Here is a 20,497-nt window from a genome sequence, read left to right on the forward strand (position 1 = left end):
ACAAAAGTGCTAATTGTACGAATCCTTTTAACATTTAAAAAAATTCAGTTGCAGGTATGAACATAATTCGGCACATGTAACTCCTGGGTGTATGCTATCTACAGGCTTATGGCACGGCATTGGCATCAAATAAAGAAGGCAATCTCAATCTGTGCCGCGGCATTAACTCATTCATAATTTAACATCATTTGTTAACAAAATCATATGTCCCAATGCCATCAACGTCGTCTTTGAGCACTTTTTCAGTTATATCACGAGGTGATAACGTGGGTAGGGAGAAAAGCACAAAGTGATGCGGGTCTTAGATGTTTACCGCTTCGGTGAAAGCCACGAGCACGGGTATGGTGCTGACATACTTCATCTGGGTGAATCTCGAATTCAAACCCGCGATAGTAGGATTCTGGCATGCCTCAGGGACGCAACAACGACTTGCGGTGCCCTAGACGACTTGACCATCAGTACCCCCTCAACTGTTTCATTGGAAGACCCCTATTCAAATCCAAGAATATTGTCATACCGACCGACTTGGGAGAGCCTTTGTCTGAATGAACAAAAGCTAAATACGCTGTAGCCACGTCATGTGTATGTCTAGAATTGCCATTGTATTGTACATCGACTGACTGACATCCTAAAAGAGCTGTGCAACTATGTCACCGATCAATTACTGTTGGTTATATTTATGACTTTATCCATGCCAGGTACACTTAGCTGTATAAGTCTTGGTCCAGAGATGAGAATGAGAAGAGAAAGGCTTTACCCTCAGCTCCTAGGTGCTCCGGGGCACCAACACCATCACTACTGTCACTATTTGCTGACTTGGCACATAGTGCTTCTTGTTTCAATATAGAGAGCTATATCACCACTAATTCAAAGCAATTATAAGGTCATAAGGGTTTAAAGGTATGTAGGTTTTACAGGTGTTTGAAGCACAAAAATGAATAACACATGGACAAATCAATATCCCAAGAGCAGCAACAACTGTTAATAAGTCAACATTCAGAACACATTAGTAAATTACGCCAAAGAATGATAACACATTTATATTGTTATCACATGATAACACATGATATCAAGGACATACCTATTCGTTTACAGTTTCAGAGTATCTTTATATAGTCCCTAAATTGTAATATTTGGAAGCCATCCAAGCGTAAAAGTTCAGTCACACGCCTACGTAGCTGAAAACAGTGTTTTATTGACCCTTGAATACCACGAGGCATGTGTGCGTGCGTGCGTATGTGTGTGTATGTGTGTACATCTATGTGTGTACATATGTGTGTACATCTGTGTGTGTATGTGTACATCTGTGTGTATGTGTGTACCTTTATGTGTGTGTACATATGTGTGTGTATGTACATGTGTATGTATGTATGTGTACATCTGGTTATGTATGTGTTCATCTGTGTGTGTACATCTGTGCGTGTATGTATGTACATCTGTGCGTGTATGTGTGTACATCTGTGCGTGTATGTGTGTACATCTGTGCGTGTATGTGTGTACATCTGTGTGTATAGGTGTGTACATCTGTGCGTGGATGTGTGTACAACTGTGTGTGTATGTGTGTAGATCTGTGTGTGTATGTGTGTACATCTGTGTGTGTGTGTGTGTGTGTACATTTGTGCGTGGATGTGTTTACATCTGTGTGTGTATGTATGTACATCTGTGCATGTATGTGTGTACATCTGTGCGTGTATGTGTGTAGATCTGTGTGTGTATGTGTTTACATCTGTGTGTGTATGTGTGTACATCTGTGCATGTATGTGTGTACATCTGTGTGTGTAGGTGTGTAGATCTGTGTGTGTATGTATGTACATCTGTGTGTGTATGTGTGTACATCTGTGCGTGTATGTGTGTAGATCTGTGTGTGTATGTGTGTACATCTGTGTGTGTATGTATGTGTACATCTGTGCGTGTATGTGTTTACATCTGTGCGTGGATGTGTGTAGATCTGTGCGTGTATGTGTGTACATCTGTGCGTGTATGTGTGTAGATCTGTGTGTGTATGTTTGTACATCTGTGTGTGTATGTATGTACATCTGTGAGTGTATGTGTGTACATCTGTGAGTGTATGCGTGTACATCTGTGTGTGTATGTGTGTACATCTGTGTGTGTATGTATGTACATCTGTGCGTGTATGTGTGTACATCTGTGCGTGTATGTGTGTAGATCTCTATGTGTATGTGTGTACTTCTGTGTGTGTATGTATATGTACATCTGTGCGTGTATGTGTGTACATCTGTGCGTGGATGTGTGTAGATCTGTGCGTGTATGTGTGTACATCTGTGCGTGTATGTGTTCACATCTGTGTGTGTATGTGTGTACATCTGTGTGTGTATGTATGTACATCTGTGCGTGTATGTGTGTACATCTGTGAGTGTATGGGTGTACATCTGTGTGTGTATGTGTGTACGTCTATGTGTGTGTATGTATGTACATCTGTGCGTGTATGTGTGTACATATGTGCGTGTATGTGTGTAGATCTGTGCGTGTATGTGTGTACATCTGTGTGTGTGTATGTGTACATCTGTGTGTATGTGTGTACATCTGTGTGTGTATGTGTACATCTGTGTGTGTGTGTGTATGTGTACATATGTGTGTATGTATACCTCCCGAGTATGTGTGTACATCTGTGCGTGTATGTGTGTAGATCTGTGTGTGTATGTGTTTACATCTGTGTGTGTATGTGTGTACATCTGTGCATGTATGTGTGTACATCTGTGTGTGTAGGTGTGTAGATCTGTGGGTGTATGTATGTACATCTGTGTGTGTATGTGTGTACATCTGTGCGTGTATGTGTGTAGATCTGTGTGTGTATGTGTGTACATCTGTGTGTGTATGTATGTGTACATCTGTGCGTGTATGTGTTTACATCTGTGCGTGGATGTGTGTAGATCTGTGCGTGTATGTGTGTACATCTGTGCGTGTATGTGTGTAGATCTGTGTGTGTATGTGTGTACATCTGTGTGTGTATGTATGTACATCTGTGAGTGTATGTGTGTACATCTGTGAGTGTATGTGTGTACATCTGTGTGTGTATGTGTGTACATCTGTGTGTGTATGTATGTACATCTGTGCGTGTATGTGTGTACATCTGTGCGTGTATGTGTGTAGATCTGTATGTGTATGTGTGTACTTCTGTGTGTGTATGTATATGTACATCTGTGCGTGTATGTGTGTACATCTGTGCGTGGATGTGTGTAGATCTGTGCGTGTATGTGTGTACATCTGTGCGTGTATGTGTTCACATCTGTGTGTGTATGTGTGTACATCTGTGTGTGTATGTATGTACATCTGTGCGTGTATGTGTGTACATCTGTGAGTGTATGGGTGTACATCTGTGTGTGTATGTGTGTACGTCTATGTGTGTGTATGTATGTACATCTGTGCGTGTATGTGTGTACATATGTGCGTGTATGTGTGTAGATCTGTGCGTGTATGTGTGTACATCTGTGTGTGTGTATGTGTACATCTGTGTGTATGTGTGTACATCTGTGTGTGTATGTGTACATCTGTGTGTGTGTGTGTATGTGTACATATGTGTGTATGTATACCTCCCGAGTATGTGTGTACATCTGTGTGTGTGTATGTGCACATCTGTGCGTGGATGTGTGTACATCTCTGTGTGTATGTATGTATGTATACATCTATGTGTGTGTACATCTGTGTATGTGTATATCTCTGTGTATGTACATCAGTGTGTGTGTGCGTGTACACGTGTGGTGTGTGTGTGTGTGTGTGTGTGTACATCTCTCTGTCTCTGTGTGTGGAGCTTGTGTGTAGCTGTGTTTGTATAGCTACGCATTTCTATGCCTCGCCGTATAATTAGGTTAGTTGCAACAGTGATGATATACACTAATCGTTGGGATGGACACAGTGAAAACGGAGCTATGAAAGAAAGGTTGTGATTGGCACACTGTTGAATAAGATCAACACAGAAAAAGAATATAAATCGACAAGGAGTAAGTTTGTAACTTGAACGCTTACCCCGAAGCGGTCATAAAAGGTGAACGAACAGAATATCTTCGATTTCCTGATAGCTTGAATTAAAACAAGAAAACAACCCGGATATTTAATAATTAGAAGCTATAGCAGAGTTGAACAATCAATATATTGTATTACATGTTATTCCGCACATCACATTGAATTGAAACAACAGACGTTCTAGACTATTTCCGTATATACCAATTATGTTTAGCACTTTAGAGAATATGATCCTCACAATCTAGCCACTTTCCAGCTTCCTATTTCACACGTATCTTTTGTGTACTCATTTTGACTGAATGTAATCAACGGGGATATATTAAAAATTTCCATGTGCTCCACATTAGATTACAGACAGACATAAAACATACATATTTACAAAGATAAAACTGTTTCTAAAATAAGTTAAAATAAGCTGATAAAAAATGTATCTGGTAATGGAAGACAATATTTATCTTTAAATAAATAAGCGATATTTACTGCCTGTAAACATTATGGTTTTCAGAATAAGATCAAAGTAAAAATACATAATAAACAGAACATTTGGCTTTTCTTGTAAAAATATGTTATCTCTCCTGGTGACCTGAAAATGTTGATATTTTCACTCTTGGATGCGACATTTATGAAAATATCAATTTCAAAGTCACTCGGGGATATAGTGGGTGACTGAGTTGGGTTTAACGCCGCTTTTAACATTATTCCAGTTATATCATGGCGTGTCAGCTTAATGTGGGAGTAAAGCCCGAAGTGATGTAGGTCTCAGACGTTTACTACTTCGATGAAACCCACGAGCACGGGTATGGTGCTGACAAACCTGGAAACATAATCGAGGCGAACCGGGATTCGAATCCACAATCATAGGTTTCTGGCGTGCCCAAGGGACGCAACTCTGCACAGCGAATCGCTGCGCCTTAGACGACTGGACCTCCCGTGCCCCTACTCAGTGATATAAACATGTTATTTTATTAGTATATACATAAAACGGGATTAGTAATCTAAGAAACATTGAACTTCATAAGAGCACCAATTCAAATATATTTCATTCATAAAAAAAACATGTAGCTAATTAAATACAACAGTCACAAAGCATTGCAGCTCATTATATTAAAGAAGTCATAGTAAATGGGTTAAGAAGTTTCCATAGCATAGATATTTAATAATAATAGACTATAGCAGGGTTGAAATATCAACATAGTGTATAACATTATATTCCTCATACCACATATTTACTGAATAGCACATTAACTAATTATAAATCATAATTATATGTTCAAACATTCATTATGGTGGACCTGGCGGCCATGTGTATTATAAGATCTGAATTAGTTCGATAGACTTTAGCTGTTACCACCAATGTCAATTTTCAGCATCTTTAGACTTCTGGTCTTAGAGGACTTGACGAGGAAATGTTAACATGTATGAAGGAGTCACGCACAAAGAACAAGGCAACACGACATTAACTCACTTGAACCTTCAGTCCAGGTGAGCTAAACAAATACAGCACAGGCGGTTTACAATTACAGTTATCAAGTCTAAGAAACCTCTATCGCTGAATACATTTTGTTTTAAGTATATATTCTCACCGCCAAAAGAAACGCGAATACCATATATGTTGGTTAATGTATGAAGACTTACTCATATTCAAGAGATATTAGATTGGTTTGATGCACAAACGAACGTTCTGGTATGTTGTGTGAACCGATGCTCCTGAACTCATTACATGTGACGTCATAGATCCATGACTCGAGATGCACCATTTGTCTCGTGCAGGATTAGCGTGTAATGTTTGGAAATCACGTGCAGCTTAAGAATAAAGAAACATCTCTTCTCTGTGTATGTTTCGAAGGATCGCGTTGCGTTTGGCGTTGAGTATATAACATACGACAACTGGAAAAAACAACATTATTCACAAGATCAACATGTAGCAATATACATCTTGTTATTTGTTAACTTTGCACAAGCATATTAATTTAGTCATAAAAAAAGAGAGTACTAAAAGAACTATTCCCACAAAACGAGTCATGCTATAGTTACAGCAAAAGAACCCAACCATATTGGACCGAACATTGATATCCTGGTGTGTGTGTGTGTGTGTGTGTGTGTGTGTGTGTGTGTGTGTGTGTGTGTGTGTGTGTGTGTGTGTGTGTGTGTGTGTGTGTGTGTGAGTGAGAGTGAGTGAGTGAGTATTGTTTTACGCCGCTTTTTGCAATATTCCAGCAATATCACGGCGGGGGACACCAGAAATGGGCTTCACACATTGTACCCATGTCGGGAATCGAACCCGGGTCTTCGGCGTGACGCTTTAACCACTAGGCTACCCGACCGCCCCGTGTGAGTGAGAGAGAGAGAGAGCGAGTGTGTGTGTGTGAGAGAGAGAGCGAGTATGTGTGAGTGTATGAGAGTGAGTGAATGTGTGAGTGTGTGTGTGCGTGTGTGTATGCGTGTGTGAGTGTGAGTGCATGTGCGTGAGTGTATGTGTCTGTGTACGTGTGTGTGCGTGCGTGCGTGTGTGCATGCGTGTGTGTTCCCGAATATTCTTGAGAAATAAAATTATGCTTCAAAATGAGCAAAAAAAGAATTTGCCTGCCACGGAATTAAGAATGTTCCAATGTGTTTTTCTTAAAAAAAAAATCCACCCGGCTTCTGGTCTTGTAGCTGTAAATGATATAAATCCACGCAACCATCCACTCAACACCTCACCATCCAAACTACAAACAAAAACATATTATCTATTCAAAAACCAAAGCCAAACATCACTCAAAGTTAATAGTAAGGAATTTCTCAATGTCACTGTTAATACTATACATACACGACCGATTGTGTATCATACTCAGTAGATCATGCCATCAATAGACGATTGAGTCATAAGTCATCATCATGTCTTTAGTATCTGTCAGGTATGAGTTCATGGGCAACATGAAGCCGTCTATTGCATCCCCAGTAGATCGTCCCTTTCTCGATAAAGACACTGTAGTTGCTTCTGGAGGACTTTTTTGATTGCCTGTAAAATTAGTAATAAAATATATTACATCAAGATAATTACCCAGTTTTAAATGTTCCACAAATGAAGAGAACATTTCTATATGAAGAGCAAAAGAAACGCAAGTCTGACACTTTTTTCAAGTTTTTGAACAAAAGACAAATTCATATAGTGAAAGGTCAGTTTAAGAGCTGAACGTAGTTGCGTCGTCCAAAAGGCCGGCCAAGGAAGAATACACTATCGACACCCTTGCTTTATGAGGACGTGCGTTGTCCTATTGGAACTACTGCAGTTGAGGATGTAACATGAAGAACTTGATCCCATACACAACAGAGTTACACGTTGTCAGATGTTAACAAGGAAGTTAACTGACTATAAAGGTCCAGTTTCCACCCTTGCCGATCGAGGCTGGAAATATGGAGTTTTATTTTGGCTGGACTAACGAGTCTATGCAAAGACCAATCAAAAACGCGTAACGATATCGACATCCGGTTCGTAAACTGCCTTGCAGATTTTGGTTGCTTGCAGGATTTACAATGCACGTGTACCGTCAACTGATATTTTCCAAAACTTTTCATGTTTTAATCAAGGTGCTTATGTGATTTGAGGCACTTCGCGAAGAAAGATCCGTTCTATTACAATATATATCGTCTTCATAAGGTGCTGCTATTTTGTTTTTAGTTATATTAGAGGGGGGATCTGATTGATCAACAGGATGACATAGAAGGGACATAACTCGTAATAGCCAATGGTGCCGCTACGATTTAGCACAGAAATTCCAGCCAAGTTCGTGAAGGGAGGAAACTGTACTTTTACAGTCAGTTAACTCCCTTGCCTCGGGAAGATGGTTGTCGGAAGACATGAACCTGGGAACTATGGTTGTGATTTTAGCTCCCGGAACCATCACACTTCCACGGTACCATTTGTTAGCCTGAATGACTTGTCTGTGAAACTCGTCTGAAAAGACAACTTGATACCACTGAGCACTTCGCCAACGATGATGTTGCCGGGGCCCACTGTGAATGTCGCTGACGGTGTTATTTTTGTCAAGATTAATACCACATACTGACGTCGACAGTTGACTAAACAGTTGTCTTGTGACAGTGGTGACATGGCATCCTAACTCTCTGGTTACAGCAGCTGCAGAGTTACATGACATCAGTCATCAATTCAGACAAACTTGAATGGTTAAACTTATAATCATTCAAACGTTTTTAGAAGTTGCGTTTCTTTTACTGTTCAGCATACCCAATTTCATTTCATTCACAATAGCTCTAAAGTAAACGGTTTTAAAGGAAAGGCTTTTAAGTTAGTATGTAGACATTAGTTCTTATATCATTGTATCAATGTTAAAGAAAGGAGACTTTGATAAATGTGCTTTAGATTCGGCTGTAAAAGAGTGAGTAGCCACACATATTTACTAGATTCAAGTGTGATAATCACCCCTTTGTTTCTTCTTGCACCCTGCTTCGTCAACTTATCAAGTTTTGCCTCTTTCTCTGTTATACTCATCATGATGATTTCAAGGCTCTTTGGAGCCAGTTGAGGAACACGTGTGGTTGGACCCCAATCTCTGCTTCCACTGGCTGAAGGCTGAGTATTTGGACATTCCTTGATTTCCTCATCAGTAACATCATATGCCTTTGGACCAGACCAGCCAAACCCCAAGACAAAGTATACATTCTTTTGCCATAACGACCGTTTTCGAATAGGTAGTGATGTGGGGATCGCTACATTGAACATATTCCCTCCTACCGATTTCAGTTGCATGTTAATTTCCAGTCCCTCATTTAGGAGAACACCTTTCATTCGCTTCAGTCTATTCAAAGCTGTTGCTGTGCGCCAGACTCCATCTCCTATGTCTCCTTTTCCTTCATTTCTGCCATTTAGTTGCTCATAGTAAACTATACTCTCCATGTCTTGGCCTTTTCCAAGGAAGAAATAGGTTGCATCTTTTTTCCTGAAATGGCGGTTTCCATCTTTTTGTCTTGGGTGATTCTTGTAAAATGCTTCTTTCCATTGGCTGATTGCTTCCAAAAGTCTTGAAGATGAGCACAGGTTATACATGTGACGATCCTCCGTTGGCAAATGAAAAAGAACAAGATACAGAAAAGTCTCAAGGTGAGGCCGTGTTCCCTGTTGAATTTTACATTCATAAAGACTTTTGCTCCATTCTATCATTTGTTGGAAGCTTGCAATTGTTTGTTCCTTATCTTCCACTCCATTGTATGCAATACATGTGTTCAAAATGGTCACAAAATCAAAAGCATTAGCTTGAGGTGATTTCACATTTTCAACCATTAACTTGTAAGCGCTGCAAAGCTTCCCTCCACCTGTTGCCATGATCCGGAGAGCACTGGGCAGTGATGCAACCCCTAGCCTCCTGGCGCGCCTTCTGCGAAACGCCATGGCATCTTCATTATTCATGCCATGGGGAACTCTATCAGTTCCTTCTCCAAAGAAACCATCAATATTTTCTTTGAAGCTGATAAGGAGCTCATTGTTTAGGTGTGAGTCCTTTGGAATAATGTCGGCAGATGTCACACTTTTAAGCTGGTGAAATTCCTCATCAAGTCTTCGAAGAGCTCTTGTCGCATCATCTTGCATCTGTTTCAAATGCTCAATATCTGCTTCACCAACAAACTGAAACGTGTCGGGAACAAACTTTGCATTGACCAAGAATTTATGCATATCCTCCTTCCCTGTGTAACACTGAAACTTAGGGAAAGTACTCAGCAACAGTATGATAACCCTGATCTCTCCACAGTATCCTGCATTGTTGATAGCAGTAGTTTCATTTTCACTGAGCTGTTGCTCTTTTCTGAACGTCTCTATAGCTTTGAAGGCAATGCCAATTATACGTTTAGCATCATCCCCATTGATTTTGTTGGTATCTGTTTCTGAGTGTTGAACATATTCATCAAACAGCTGCTCCTTGTAAACCATTGCTAAAGTATCCCAGAGGAAGGAATTTCGGTACCACTTGTTTGTAGCAATCTTAGCAAAGCGTTCAGCTTGTGTCCAGTTTTTGCAATGGATGTAAAATCTAGCAATCTGTTGAGCAATGAGTGCATCATCAGACATCTCAAATACCTTGATCATGAGGTTTACAGTTCCATCAATATCAACATCGTCAATGGCTGCCAAAACAAATGGTGAAAACCTTTCTTTTCTATCATCTTTTGAGCGAGATCTTTTCTTGATGATGTTTCTGATAATGTACAGTAAACGTTCAGTATATGCAGAATCAACGAGAAACACATTAGAATCGAGTAGCTGGTTCATTATGTCAACAATAGTTTCTCCTTGCTTTTCCATAAGTTTTAAAAGAATTGCTTTAGCAAGGAGGCTATGTATGATGCGCAATGTCTGTTCTTTTGTCCCTTGACCAGCTGATCGTGATGATTTGTTTAAGAGCACCCTCAATGGTGAACTTAAGCATGTCTCCCAACCTTTTTTTCTTGAATAGGTGCGTTGATTTCCTGTACTGATGATCATGCCGCACCTCTGTGGTGTTTGCATGAGTGGATCAAAGCAGGCCACGGGAACCGGACTGAAGTCAACATCATATGCATTTATGAGAGCAAGGTATTTTAGGACCCTTTGCTCTTTTTCATCTTTGATGTTATTGACGAGTGTACCAACTGTTCTGTGAATATATTCACTGTTGAAGTTTTCCTTCAGGATGTTAAAGGATATCAAGAGTTTGGGATCGACTTTTTTGTCATCTTTGAACCTCTTTTCTAGATCAGCATTTTTCATTTCAAACCAGGCAAGCTCCTTTGTGGTCAGTTCATGCTTGAGTAGTACTTTCCGGCTGTCACACTGGATTGGCAAGTCAGCTCTTCGCTGGCAAACAAGAAGGACACAGAAAACGGATAGAATGCCATCCGATGATCTTGCTGCGATACGAGCTTTATCCTCCAGGACAGCATAGAGAAGGCTCATTTTTTCATCATCATGGTTGTCAATCAAAACCAGTGGGGGATTGGGACTATCAGGATCCTCATAGCATCTCAGAGTAGCTATTTGTTCAGGTGTCTGGTCATTTATTTGCTTAACTTCACAGCATCTGTACTTGTCCTTCAGATCCCACAGGATCTGGCGAGCTGATGTGGTACCTCCTGCCCCTGGCTGGTGTAACAATGTCACCACTGTTACTTTATTGTCAGTTTCTTTAGTAGTAGTAAGGGCGTCTGTTATTTGATTCATCAGACTTTCATGACAAGCTCTCTTAAGAACGTGATCTCCAGGAAACCAAAAATTCCACCAGTCTACTTCACCTCCCCTGAAAAAAATCTCCTCTACCTCACGTCTTTTAGCTTCTTTCTTCTTGGTATCATTCACAATTTCACTGTCGCTACACTGTTGTATGCTGAGAATGTCCAAATCGCACATATCCTCCTTCACTCTTTGCCGCAGAGAGCAATGCATACCCTTTGATGTTGGTAAAAGGCATGCAGATGGTTGTCTCAAATTTGTGACTTGACAAATGGTATCGTTAAGATGATTCCAAGGAATGCCAACAACACATCTCTCATTGAGTGATCCTGTATCAGCACAGTGACGAGCAATCATCTGTTCTTTCCAAAGATCAGCAATAGCGTCATTTTCAGCCAGTATTATCCACTGTTCTTGGAATTTAGTAAATATCTCATCTGCTGCCTCCAACATAACTTCATAATTCGATGAGAAAAGAAATACTAACACCAGTGCTCTTCCTTGGGGTATGCTATTATGATAAAATTGTATGGCCCCCCGAAATCCTTCAATGCGCTTTTGTTTCCACTCAAAGGGGCCAAAGGCATGCTTTCCCAGACATTCATAGCCATTACAAAATGTCCATGTGTTCAAGGAAGATGTTTGAAGATTCTCTAAAAATGCAGCATGCTTTTCTTTCTCAAGATTTTCTCCTCCGTTCTTATCAAAGTTGTCTGTTGTTAAGACCTGCATGACTCTCTCTTTGTTCATCACATAATGATAAAGGCCTTTAGTGTCACTTTCGGGATCAAAGTCAAAGATTGCTGTTGCATCTATATCTTTAACAAATGATAGATTTTCTTCTATGAAATTTGCTTCCATTTGGTCACCAAGAGGACTAAAAAACAACACAGGATAAACGTCATCTTCAAGTGTTTCTGCGCCACCAGTAAACAAATTGAGAAACTTTCTTCTCAGGTTTTTGGCAGGTCCAGGCGCCTGTGTCTTCGCTTCTTGGGTTTGACGTAGAGTTGTTAAATCCATTACAGTTTTAGATGTGAAGTGTACAAGATCTCTTCCATCATGCCTTTTTATTGCGCCCTCTGTATATCGAAACAGTCTCTGTTTATTCTTCTTGCCAATGGGGAATTTTGAACTGATTAGAAACACTTCATGTTTTACAACATGACTTGTTGGAACAACATCTATTTCTACAACATAGCGGGGGTCGTCACTGTTATTCCTGTCAATGACCTCTACAAATGTTGGATCTCGTATTACTTTAGACACAATCTCATGATGCTTTTCTTCGAAGGCAAATTTTATTTTGCTCATGATTTCACTCCGACATTTTTCTGTGTCAAGAGTGTATCCAACAACTTCTCCGGGCAGTACTTCCAGAGAGCCCTCTGGGCATATACCAAAGTAAATTGTGCCATTTATCCTGTCATTCATACATGCTGCAGCAAATGCAACTGTCTCATCTGCCATTTGCTGAATCATGACTGTAGGCTTTTGAATGTTAGCAAAATATTTGACCGGCTGCACCATGTTACCACTGCAGAATTCGGTGTTCACAACTCTTCCTTTCACATATTTGACCCATGGTTCTACTGGATGTTCAAACTTCCTTAATGTCTCTTGGTATGGGCATTCTCTCGGCTTGCAAGTGCTATCTGGTGACTCAATGACACTTTGTTCAGTGTTCGTGTTTTCCGTATCATGAGGTTGCGATTCAATGTTTGAAATGAGTAATAACAAGGCCCGCTTATGTCCAAATTTCAAGGAAGGGAAAAGTTCATTTATGTCTGTCTCCTTTAGTGAGAGGAACACTTCTCCGGTGATGCACTCGTCTTTGCATTTTGCTATGACGTCTTCCTTCTTGCCAATTGTAGGATGATTGTTGAGGAAATCACATAGACCATCAACTTGCATCAGTTTGACATTTTCTTTGGTCGGTGTTGATAAGAGGCCTGGTTCTAAAATATCGAAGATTTGTTTGTAAGAATGCTTTCAATACAGTTAATTATTTATTATTAATGGCGAAAGAGGGATTTATGATTACACACACACATGCACATAATCACACACAGAGTAGACTCTCATCAGGTGGCAATTAGATGGACGGAGCCACATCTTATAACTTACTTCTAGTTTACACAGTTTACTTGTTAATGTGTTTCTTTCACTGTAAGAAATGTCAATTCAAGACGTCAAATATCAATCAGTGACAGTAGGGTACATGTATTGTCTCTCACGTGTTTTGAAGTTTTTATTTGAATATTTACGTACTTGTAGGTGTCTGTGAAGGTCTTATTTGTAAATTTCTCAAATAGGGTCTTGTCAGGGTTAAGGAAAGATAACGAAAGACATAATGAAAAAACATAATGTAGAGCTGAGATGAACATCTATTTCTGATCTATTTGGAAAATCAACAAAATATTTTTGAAACAGCTTGTAAAATTACTTTACAATTCAAAGGATACATTTCCCTTTTTGAACGCTGTTGCCAAGTTGCGTCAGTGAACACTTGTGTGATGAGATCCCTGAGCTGTTTGTCACCCCAGTCATAGTTCACCCCTGCCGAAGTCACACATTCCTTGATGACCGCTTTAACATCTGGCAGGGGACACGTCGAGCCTTTTCTGTTGATAAATCTATCAAGCAGGGCACCTCTGACGACATCTTCTGTTTGTGGTTGATCAGCTATGACGAAGAAATAAAAGATTGTGGCAAGTTAAATAACAACAGAATTGCTCCCTGTTTTAACAGTTCATTGTGGTATATGGCTTACGTGATAGTGAGTGAGTTAGTTTGGTTTACCGCCGCTTTGAAAATTATTTCGGTTTTATGTGCACACCTACAAGGGTATGGTGCTAACAAACCTAGAATCACAATCAAGGAGAACCGGGATTCGAACCAACGGGCATAGGTTTCTAGCACGCCTAAGGGACGTCATTCTGCACAATATGTAACAGTCGGCGACAGACTGACATTTCTGGTTTGCACACTGACAGAGGACACGGAGAACCTTCTCGGTTGATGACTCTATCAACCAGAGTTTCTCTGACGACATATTATGCTTGTGGTTGATCACCTATGACCATGTAATAGTTGTAAACGTCAAAGACCTACTTTATTTCTTGCTGTCCTCATCAAGCTGACATGTTTCAGAAATGGTGTTTGATTGTAACATTTTTTTCCAACAGAATGTTCGTTTATGTTCATGGGACCATTTTGAATTTGTATGTATTCTACGTGAAGTGTGAATTTACATGAACAGGTCACGAGGAAGGAATTCTTTGCAATATCCAGGTGCAAGTTAGGGGAATCGTGAGCAGCGATACTGTCCATTTGAAACCGCATTACATTCAAACGTTTATTAACCTATATTTGTTGCTTGGATCAAAAACGTCATGCCACGACTCGCAACGTTGCCATGGGATGCCTTGAGGCTGGGGAGTGTGAATTTGCTGTTGCACTTCATCTCCATGTTCACCTAGCACCATTTCTCGTGTTTGGGATTGATATCAGCAACACATTTCCACGCAAGATCGGCCCCGCAAACCCACGGCCATTCTAGAAACCAGATCCTGACCCCATAGAACATTTGTTGGTCATCGATAGACAGGTACGCATACGACAACCGCCTCCCTGGATGCTTCAGCAACTGCTACACATATTGCTGGACAATTTGGCTATGTCTCCACAAGCTTGGAAGCAACGATTTCTTCAATGAAGAGCAGTTTTGGAGGCACATGTTGGTTGAAATATACTGAACCAAATTAAAAACTTCACAATCCTAAAATTTTAACATTTTGACCAGTTATTATTGTGGTCCCTTATTGTGTATTTAAACAGTAATGGCCACGTATTGTCTTCAGATAACACCCGTTTTTGTGCAGGTGAATCGATCAAAATCATGTGCACAACACTATAGTGGCAAAAGTGTTTTTTCACGTGCAACTGGTCACGTGGCCATAATACCGAACGTGTTTTCAGCCATTCTTGTTAGCAGTCATTAACAAAAAAAAGAAAAACACAAGAAAACAAAAGTCTTTACGGCCATTTGTCATGCCACGCCTTTCAAATGTGCAACGTAAACGTGCTATCGGCATGTTGCAGACGGGAACATCCGTAGCTGAAGTTGCAAGGACGATGGGTTGTAGTCGACGGACTGTTTATGATTTACAGACGCGTCTACAGCAAACAGGTACCACCGCTGATCGCCCTCGGCCAGGTCGACCACGTGTGACGTCACATGCAGAGTATCGTCAGATTGTCTTACGTCACCTCCGTAACCGATTTTTGACGGCTACATCAACCAGAAATGAACTGTTTAGGGGTAGACTGAGTGCGCAAACTGTTCGAAACCGTCAGAGAACTGCTCACCTTCAAGCACGACGGCCATACTGCGGGACGATTCTGACTCAATTACACAGACGTCAACGTCAATTGTGGGCACAGCGACACTTACGATGGACTCAGAGGAATTGGAATCAGGTCTTATTCAGTGAATGAATTCCGATTTAATCTTCGATTTGCTGATGGTAGGGCAAGGGTGTGGAGGCGCCGTAATGAACGTTACGCCCAGTGTTGTGAACAGGAAGTTGACAGATTTCGAGGCGGAAATGTCATGGTGTGGGGTGCTTTCTGTGGCAATGCATGTTCCAGGCTTCTTGTCATCCGTGGCAACCTCAACGCTGCTGCTTACCGCGACCAGGTACTGGCACCAGAACTTCTGCCTTTTATGGCAGCACATGGACCCGGTTTGATCTTCCAACACGACAATGCCAGACCCCACACAGCAATTTTGACAAGGAATTTCCTTCAGAATGCGGGAGTCAACGTCATGGACTGGCCGTCAAGGTCTCCCGACTTCAATCCCATCGAACACGTATGGGATGCTCTTGGCAGAAGTCTGCGCACTCTCCAGAACCAACCACAGAGTTTGCAAGATCTTGCAATTGGCACCATTTTGCAGCAACAATGGCTGCTTGTGTGCCATCAGATTCTCGTGCTTGGGACTTATGATTTATACTGTTGATGTTATTACCGAAAACCGTGGGTGCTTGGAACAAACTATGGTTACCACCGTTAATCAAAATCCTTCTTTGGACATTAATGATTAAATATTAACTTCTCTGATTCATGTGTCCTTTTTATATCATATATGGGATTACTTTTAAAAATGTGAAGTTTTTAATTTGACTCAGTATAGTTACTGAGAACACACGCCCACTTGTCAAATGACATCAATACTGACTAAACTTGTATTCCGACTTTCTTGTTGTATATGTACTATGGCTGCAAATGATATTGTATTAAAGTGGTTTCAGGTGAACAATGTAATTACCAGTGCATGTCTATATAACGGGTGCCACCGGTGGGGCAGAGATGTCCTATGAATATGGATATCGCTTTTATTTACCTTGAACACAACATATAAAAATATGTGAAAATTCACCTGTGCGTTTCTATTGTGGGAGAGTATATAACCGGGATTAAACTAAACTCATTCTTTTAATTTGATTAAAATCACAACGTGACCCATTTTACAAGTTCAAACCTGTGCAAGTAACAATACAGCAATGTGCTGTCATATACCGCTTCAACTGACCAATGAACACTGAGAATCGATAAATTAACACATGCCAAAGTATGTATATAGATATGTGTGTGTGTGTGCGTGCGTGCGTGCGTGCGTGCGTGCGTGTGTGCGTGTGTGTGCATGTGTGTGTGTGTGTGTGCAGGTGCAGGTGCGTGTTATCTATTTGTGACACCTGTGTTAGATATGACCTATAGTTGGTTATTGTAGGGACGTTACCCTATAATCTGCCAGCGGCCGTAAGTTAATATGTCACGCTCGTGTGTGTTCATGTTTCAGGCTATCCTTTGTAGCATTTGGCTACGCACTGCTCTCTTAACACTAGACAGCAGCTGCACGCATACATACAATAGTGATCACGCGCACCATGACAACACAACACAACCCGTTCAAACATGAGCAGGTAGCACAACACCCTGTGCTGTATAGTTACCTTTTCGTACTTATGCACTGTCATTTCGAGTGCCTCAGGTTCGCCGTTGTTATAGTTGAGAGGGGTGCCTTAGGTTTGTCTGCTGGTATGAAATATTGGACTTTAACAGCCCTGTATCGTCGGCCCTAAAGACGTATTGCATTAAATGTCAACCTATCGTCGAGCCTAAACGGTTCTGCAGAATGTCGTCCCTGAGGCGTGTCAGAAACCTATGATCGTTGTTTCGAATCCCTGTTCGCTCTGTTCATTACACCTCCGCGGCTAAGTCATAGAGCGTCTGCCCAGAGAGCGGAAGGTCGGGGGTTGTCTACCTGCCTAACGCTCGCTCGGCATTCATGGGATAAAACATGGACTAGTACACACACGACTTTCCACATTGAGCTCAAATGTGGTATAACTGAAAATACTGAATTAATGTATAAAGCGACGTTACATCAAACCCAGTCATTCACTTTATAGATGCTCATGTGTTCATCACCTAGCTGAAGTTTATCTCCAAAGGACTTACCTTCTAAACAGGCATCTTCATCGGGCGTAGCTGCAAGTTTCTCCTCTATGTGTGGCTGGATTTCTCTTACAATGTCACAGAAACGTTTATACGCGTTCAGATTTTGTGGTTTTCGTTTCAGCGCGAACAGTAGTCTTTCCACCTTTTCAGGTTCAGGAGAAATACTTTTGATTAGTTTATACTCGCTGTCGTTCAGTGTGCCATTTTGGAACAGGCCGTTAAGAATGTCACCGCCATCTTCCAACTGAAGCTCACTTTTAAGATAGACCCAATTCTTCATTATCCTGCGCCATTCCTTGGAATCCATATTCCTGAAATATGACCTCGATCAGTTATTAATGTAAACTAATGACATGGTAGGGTGGACGATCCATTTCTTGATTACTATTGTAGCAACGTTTCCGTTTACTTTATAACATCGTTATGAAGCAACTGAAAATTTGAGGTTATTGTCCAAAAGAAGTTCAAATTATCTAATGTTATGTGGTAGTATACATTGTAATTCAGTTATAATGATTGTTAGTGTCGTTACTGTTGTAGCTAGTTTTTGCTGTCCACGGCTCGTAATTTAGAGTTACCTTCTAAATGCCATCCAATGATCTTGTTAATCATTATGTTTAAAATTTCAGGATCGAGACATCGTGTGATTCCAGATACAGATATAAAACATATGTAACCGATATTTCTTAAATTTTATATTGTCACCGTTCTCGCCCATGAGGTTTTCAAAGCATATAGCGACGACTCGATTTACATTTTACATTTTACATCATACCAAAAAACAAACTGGAATTCACAAACGGAATAGTCTCTTATCAAAATCTACTATCGCCTTTTGAATTCGGCCTATCGTCTACGTACGGTCTAATTTGCATGATTTGTATCAAACATGAATTAAAACGATCTTTTCCGCATTTGCCTATTTTAATTACTTTTTTTAGTAAATGTAGTTGCGGGTTTATCACATCGACATATCTCGATTGTTCCTTATAGTCTTAACATTTCCAGGAAATGTTCCCAAGAAAATCTGACCTAATTACACAACGCAACAATCTATTGTGAAGTCGGCCCAGGTTACGTTTATCAACGTTGTTTGTAGATAACTCGACTGTGTTTTCGGTGTATAGCAAGACCGACAGTAGATTTTATCAAAAAAAACCCTCATTAAACCTCACATCTACGGGGAACAAACAATACAAATATAACCACAGCATGTCTATATCCGTAATTTGCTCAGTTCTATTAAAACTTGGTAAGATATTCATATAGTGCTCGGTCATTGAGTGTATTGATGTTAATATACCATGCTAACAACAAACACATTTGGGCATTAGATTATGCCTTCTATCCAGATCTCATTTGTCATGCTTTACTCTATTTGGTAACTGACAGATTAAGAAAACAAATGAGCAACGATGCAAGATGTCCGGGCACGATGACCCACATTCAGCCACAATTGTAGGGCGACACCCCGGTTATACTACCTTCTTTCCACCCGTCTGTCTGTCAGGTTTGTGTCCTGTCCAGTAAGATGTCCATTTCTAATCGGACAACCACTCGGTGTATATTCTCCAGTGTTATGGCTCACTCCTATCCGAGTGTCGTTCCAGCTAAAGAGATCTACTTCTTGGAAACCATGTTACGCAATCAGTCATGTATTTATAACTGTGTAGTTTAGCCAAACCCCATAACATGTACAAACGTGTAGAGGTCGCGCTGATTACAAAGAAGTCCTATCTCTCAGTGTGCACTTCTCGCGTTACTTCACTTCAGTCCGAGAAGACATCGGGGACCAGTTCAAAGGTTCGATATCGGATATAAAACTTAATTCCTTAAGCTTTGGGGCATAAAAATACTTTAATTCAGAAATGTTGCAGTCCGGAGTTTCGTAACCATTTCCGGGCTGTTAAACTCGACTGGCGACATTAGTTCCCTGAATCCTAAACCTAAAAGTCTTATGACCAATTAAATTGTATTTGAATATACTATATAGTCCATCTAGACAATCTAGAACGCAAATCCCTTATATAGTTTTACCCTATCTGTTTGCGTAATGTGTGAGCGGCCATATTGCTTACCTTACATCCACCTTGCTTGTGAATGCTGTTAGTTATCCGAGTAACATATGTATGTAATATAACACTAGTATATCGATATTCCCCATGTCCTCTTGTGTTAAGACTGAACGGTCGACCTTTCCAGGTAACGTGATGTGTTCAAGTACCAGGAAATAGGTTACGTACCTGAGCTATTGTTATGTCATCGATCCGGGTGTCACGCGCTTATCAGTCATAGCCTTGTGTTGAATAAGGATTATAATTGAAGTATTTGTCGTGCACAAATTCATTATTAATATACCAAAAAACAAGTTCCCGCTCTTACACTACCTGAGGAACCTGACACTCCACTGTGATACACAATGTTTCCTCACCTGTCATATTTTCTAAACAGTAAAATTGCTGACTACAGCGTATTCTTCTCCGACGACCATGCAGTGAAACGTGATACTTAGATCTCGTTTAACCGTGTTTAACGTGGCCGGATAAACGACAATGTTTCAATTACTGAGAAAATATGTTTGAAGTGAAATAATACATTACTTAAATACAGTACATGTTTATACTTTTCAATGAATACTAAAGCACTGCCATACAGAACTAAGATGAATACAGTTCATCGTAACTTACAATTACAAATACTTCAACACGTAAGCTTCCTTTGGGATTCCGTATTAGAAAAGGGCATTAAACAATATTGACGTAACTTGGGGACTTGGTTGGTTTTGTG

At 40.4% G+C, this 20,497-nt stretch overlaps 1 protein-coding gene across 3 annotated transcripts; it reads right to left on the reverse strand.

Moving 5' to 3' along the window:
* Window positions 1–6,382: 6,382 nt before the first annotated feature.
* LOC125383698 (sterile alpha motif domain-containing protein 9-like) lies at window positions 6,383–20,190 on the reverse strand. 3 transcript variants are annotated; one of them, XM_048402422.1, is made up of 6 exons: window positions 20,142–20,190; window positions 17,711–18,021; window positions 13,648–13,867; window positions 13,454–13,500; window positions 8,405–13,140; window positions 6,383–6,982 (listed from the first exon to the last, which is right to left on the reverse strand). In XM_048402422.1, exons 2-6 carry the CDS (start codon window positions 18,015–18,017, stop codon window positions 6,908–6,910), a joined length of 5,385 nt encoding a protein of 1,794 aa, XP_048258379.1. In that variant the 5' UTR covers window positions 18,018–18,021; window positions 20,142–20,190; the 3' UTR covers window positions 6,383–6,907. The 3 variants fall into 3 exon arrangements, with proteins under 3 accessions (XP_048258379.1, XP_048258378.1, XP_048258377.1); XM_048402421.1 differs by lacking the exon at window positions 20,142–20,190 and adding an exon at window positions 19,789–19,923; XM_048402420.1 differs by lacking the exon at window positions 20,142–20,190 and adding an exon at window positions 19,195–19,394.
* Window positions 20,191–20,497: the final 307 nt, after the last annotated feature.

This window comes from Haliotis rufescens, unplaced genomic scaffold (genome assembly GCF_023055435.1).
Source record: "Haliotis rufescens isolate VD_foot unplaced genomic scaffold, xgHalRufe1.0.p SCAF_26, whole genome shotgun sequence".
NCBI classification, from domain to species: Eukaryota; Metazoa; Mollusca; class Gastropoda; order Lepetellida; family Haliotidae; genus Haliotis; species Haliotis rufescens.

Coding starts and splice junctions, on each gene's coding strand:
- LOC125383698 (XM_048402422.1), bottom strand. CDS start 18,017: ATGGATTCCAAGGAATGGCGCAGGATAATGAAGAATTGGGTCTATCTT. Junction 13,501..13,647: donor CAGCGTTCAAAAAGGGAAAT/GTATCCTTTGAA, acceptor AACCCTGACAAG/ACCCTATTTGAGAAATTTAC. Junction 6,983..8,404: donor GTGCAAGAAGAAACAAAGGG/GTGATTATCACA, acceptor CTAATTTTACAG/GCAATCAAAAAAGTCCTCCA.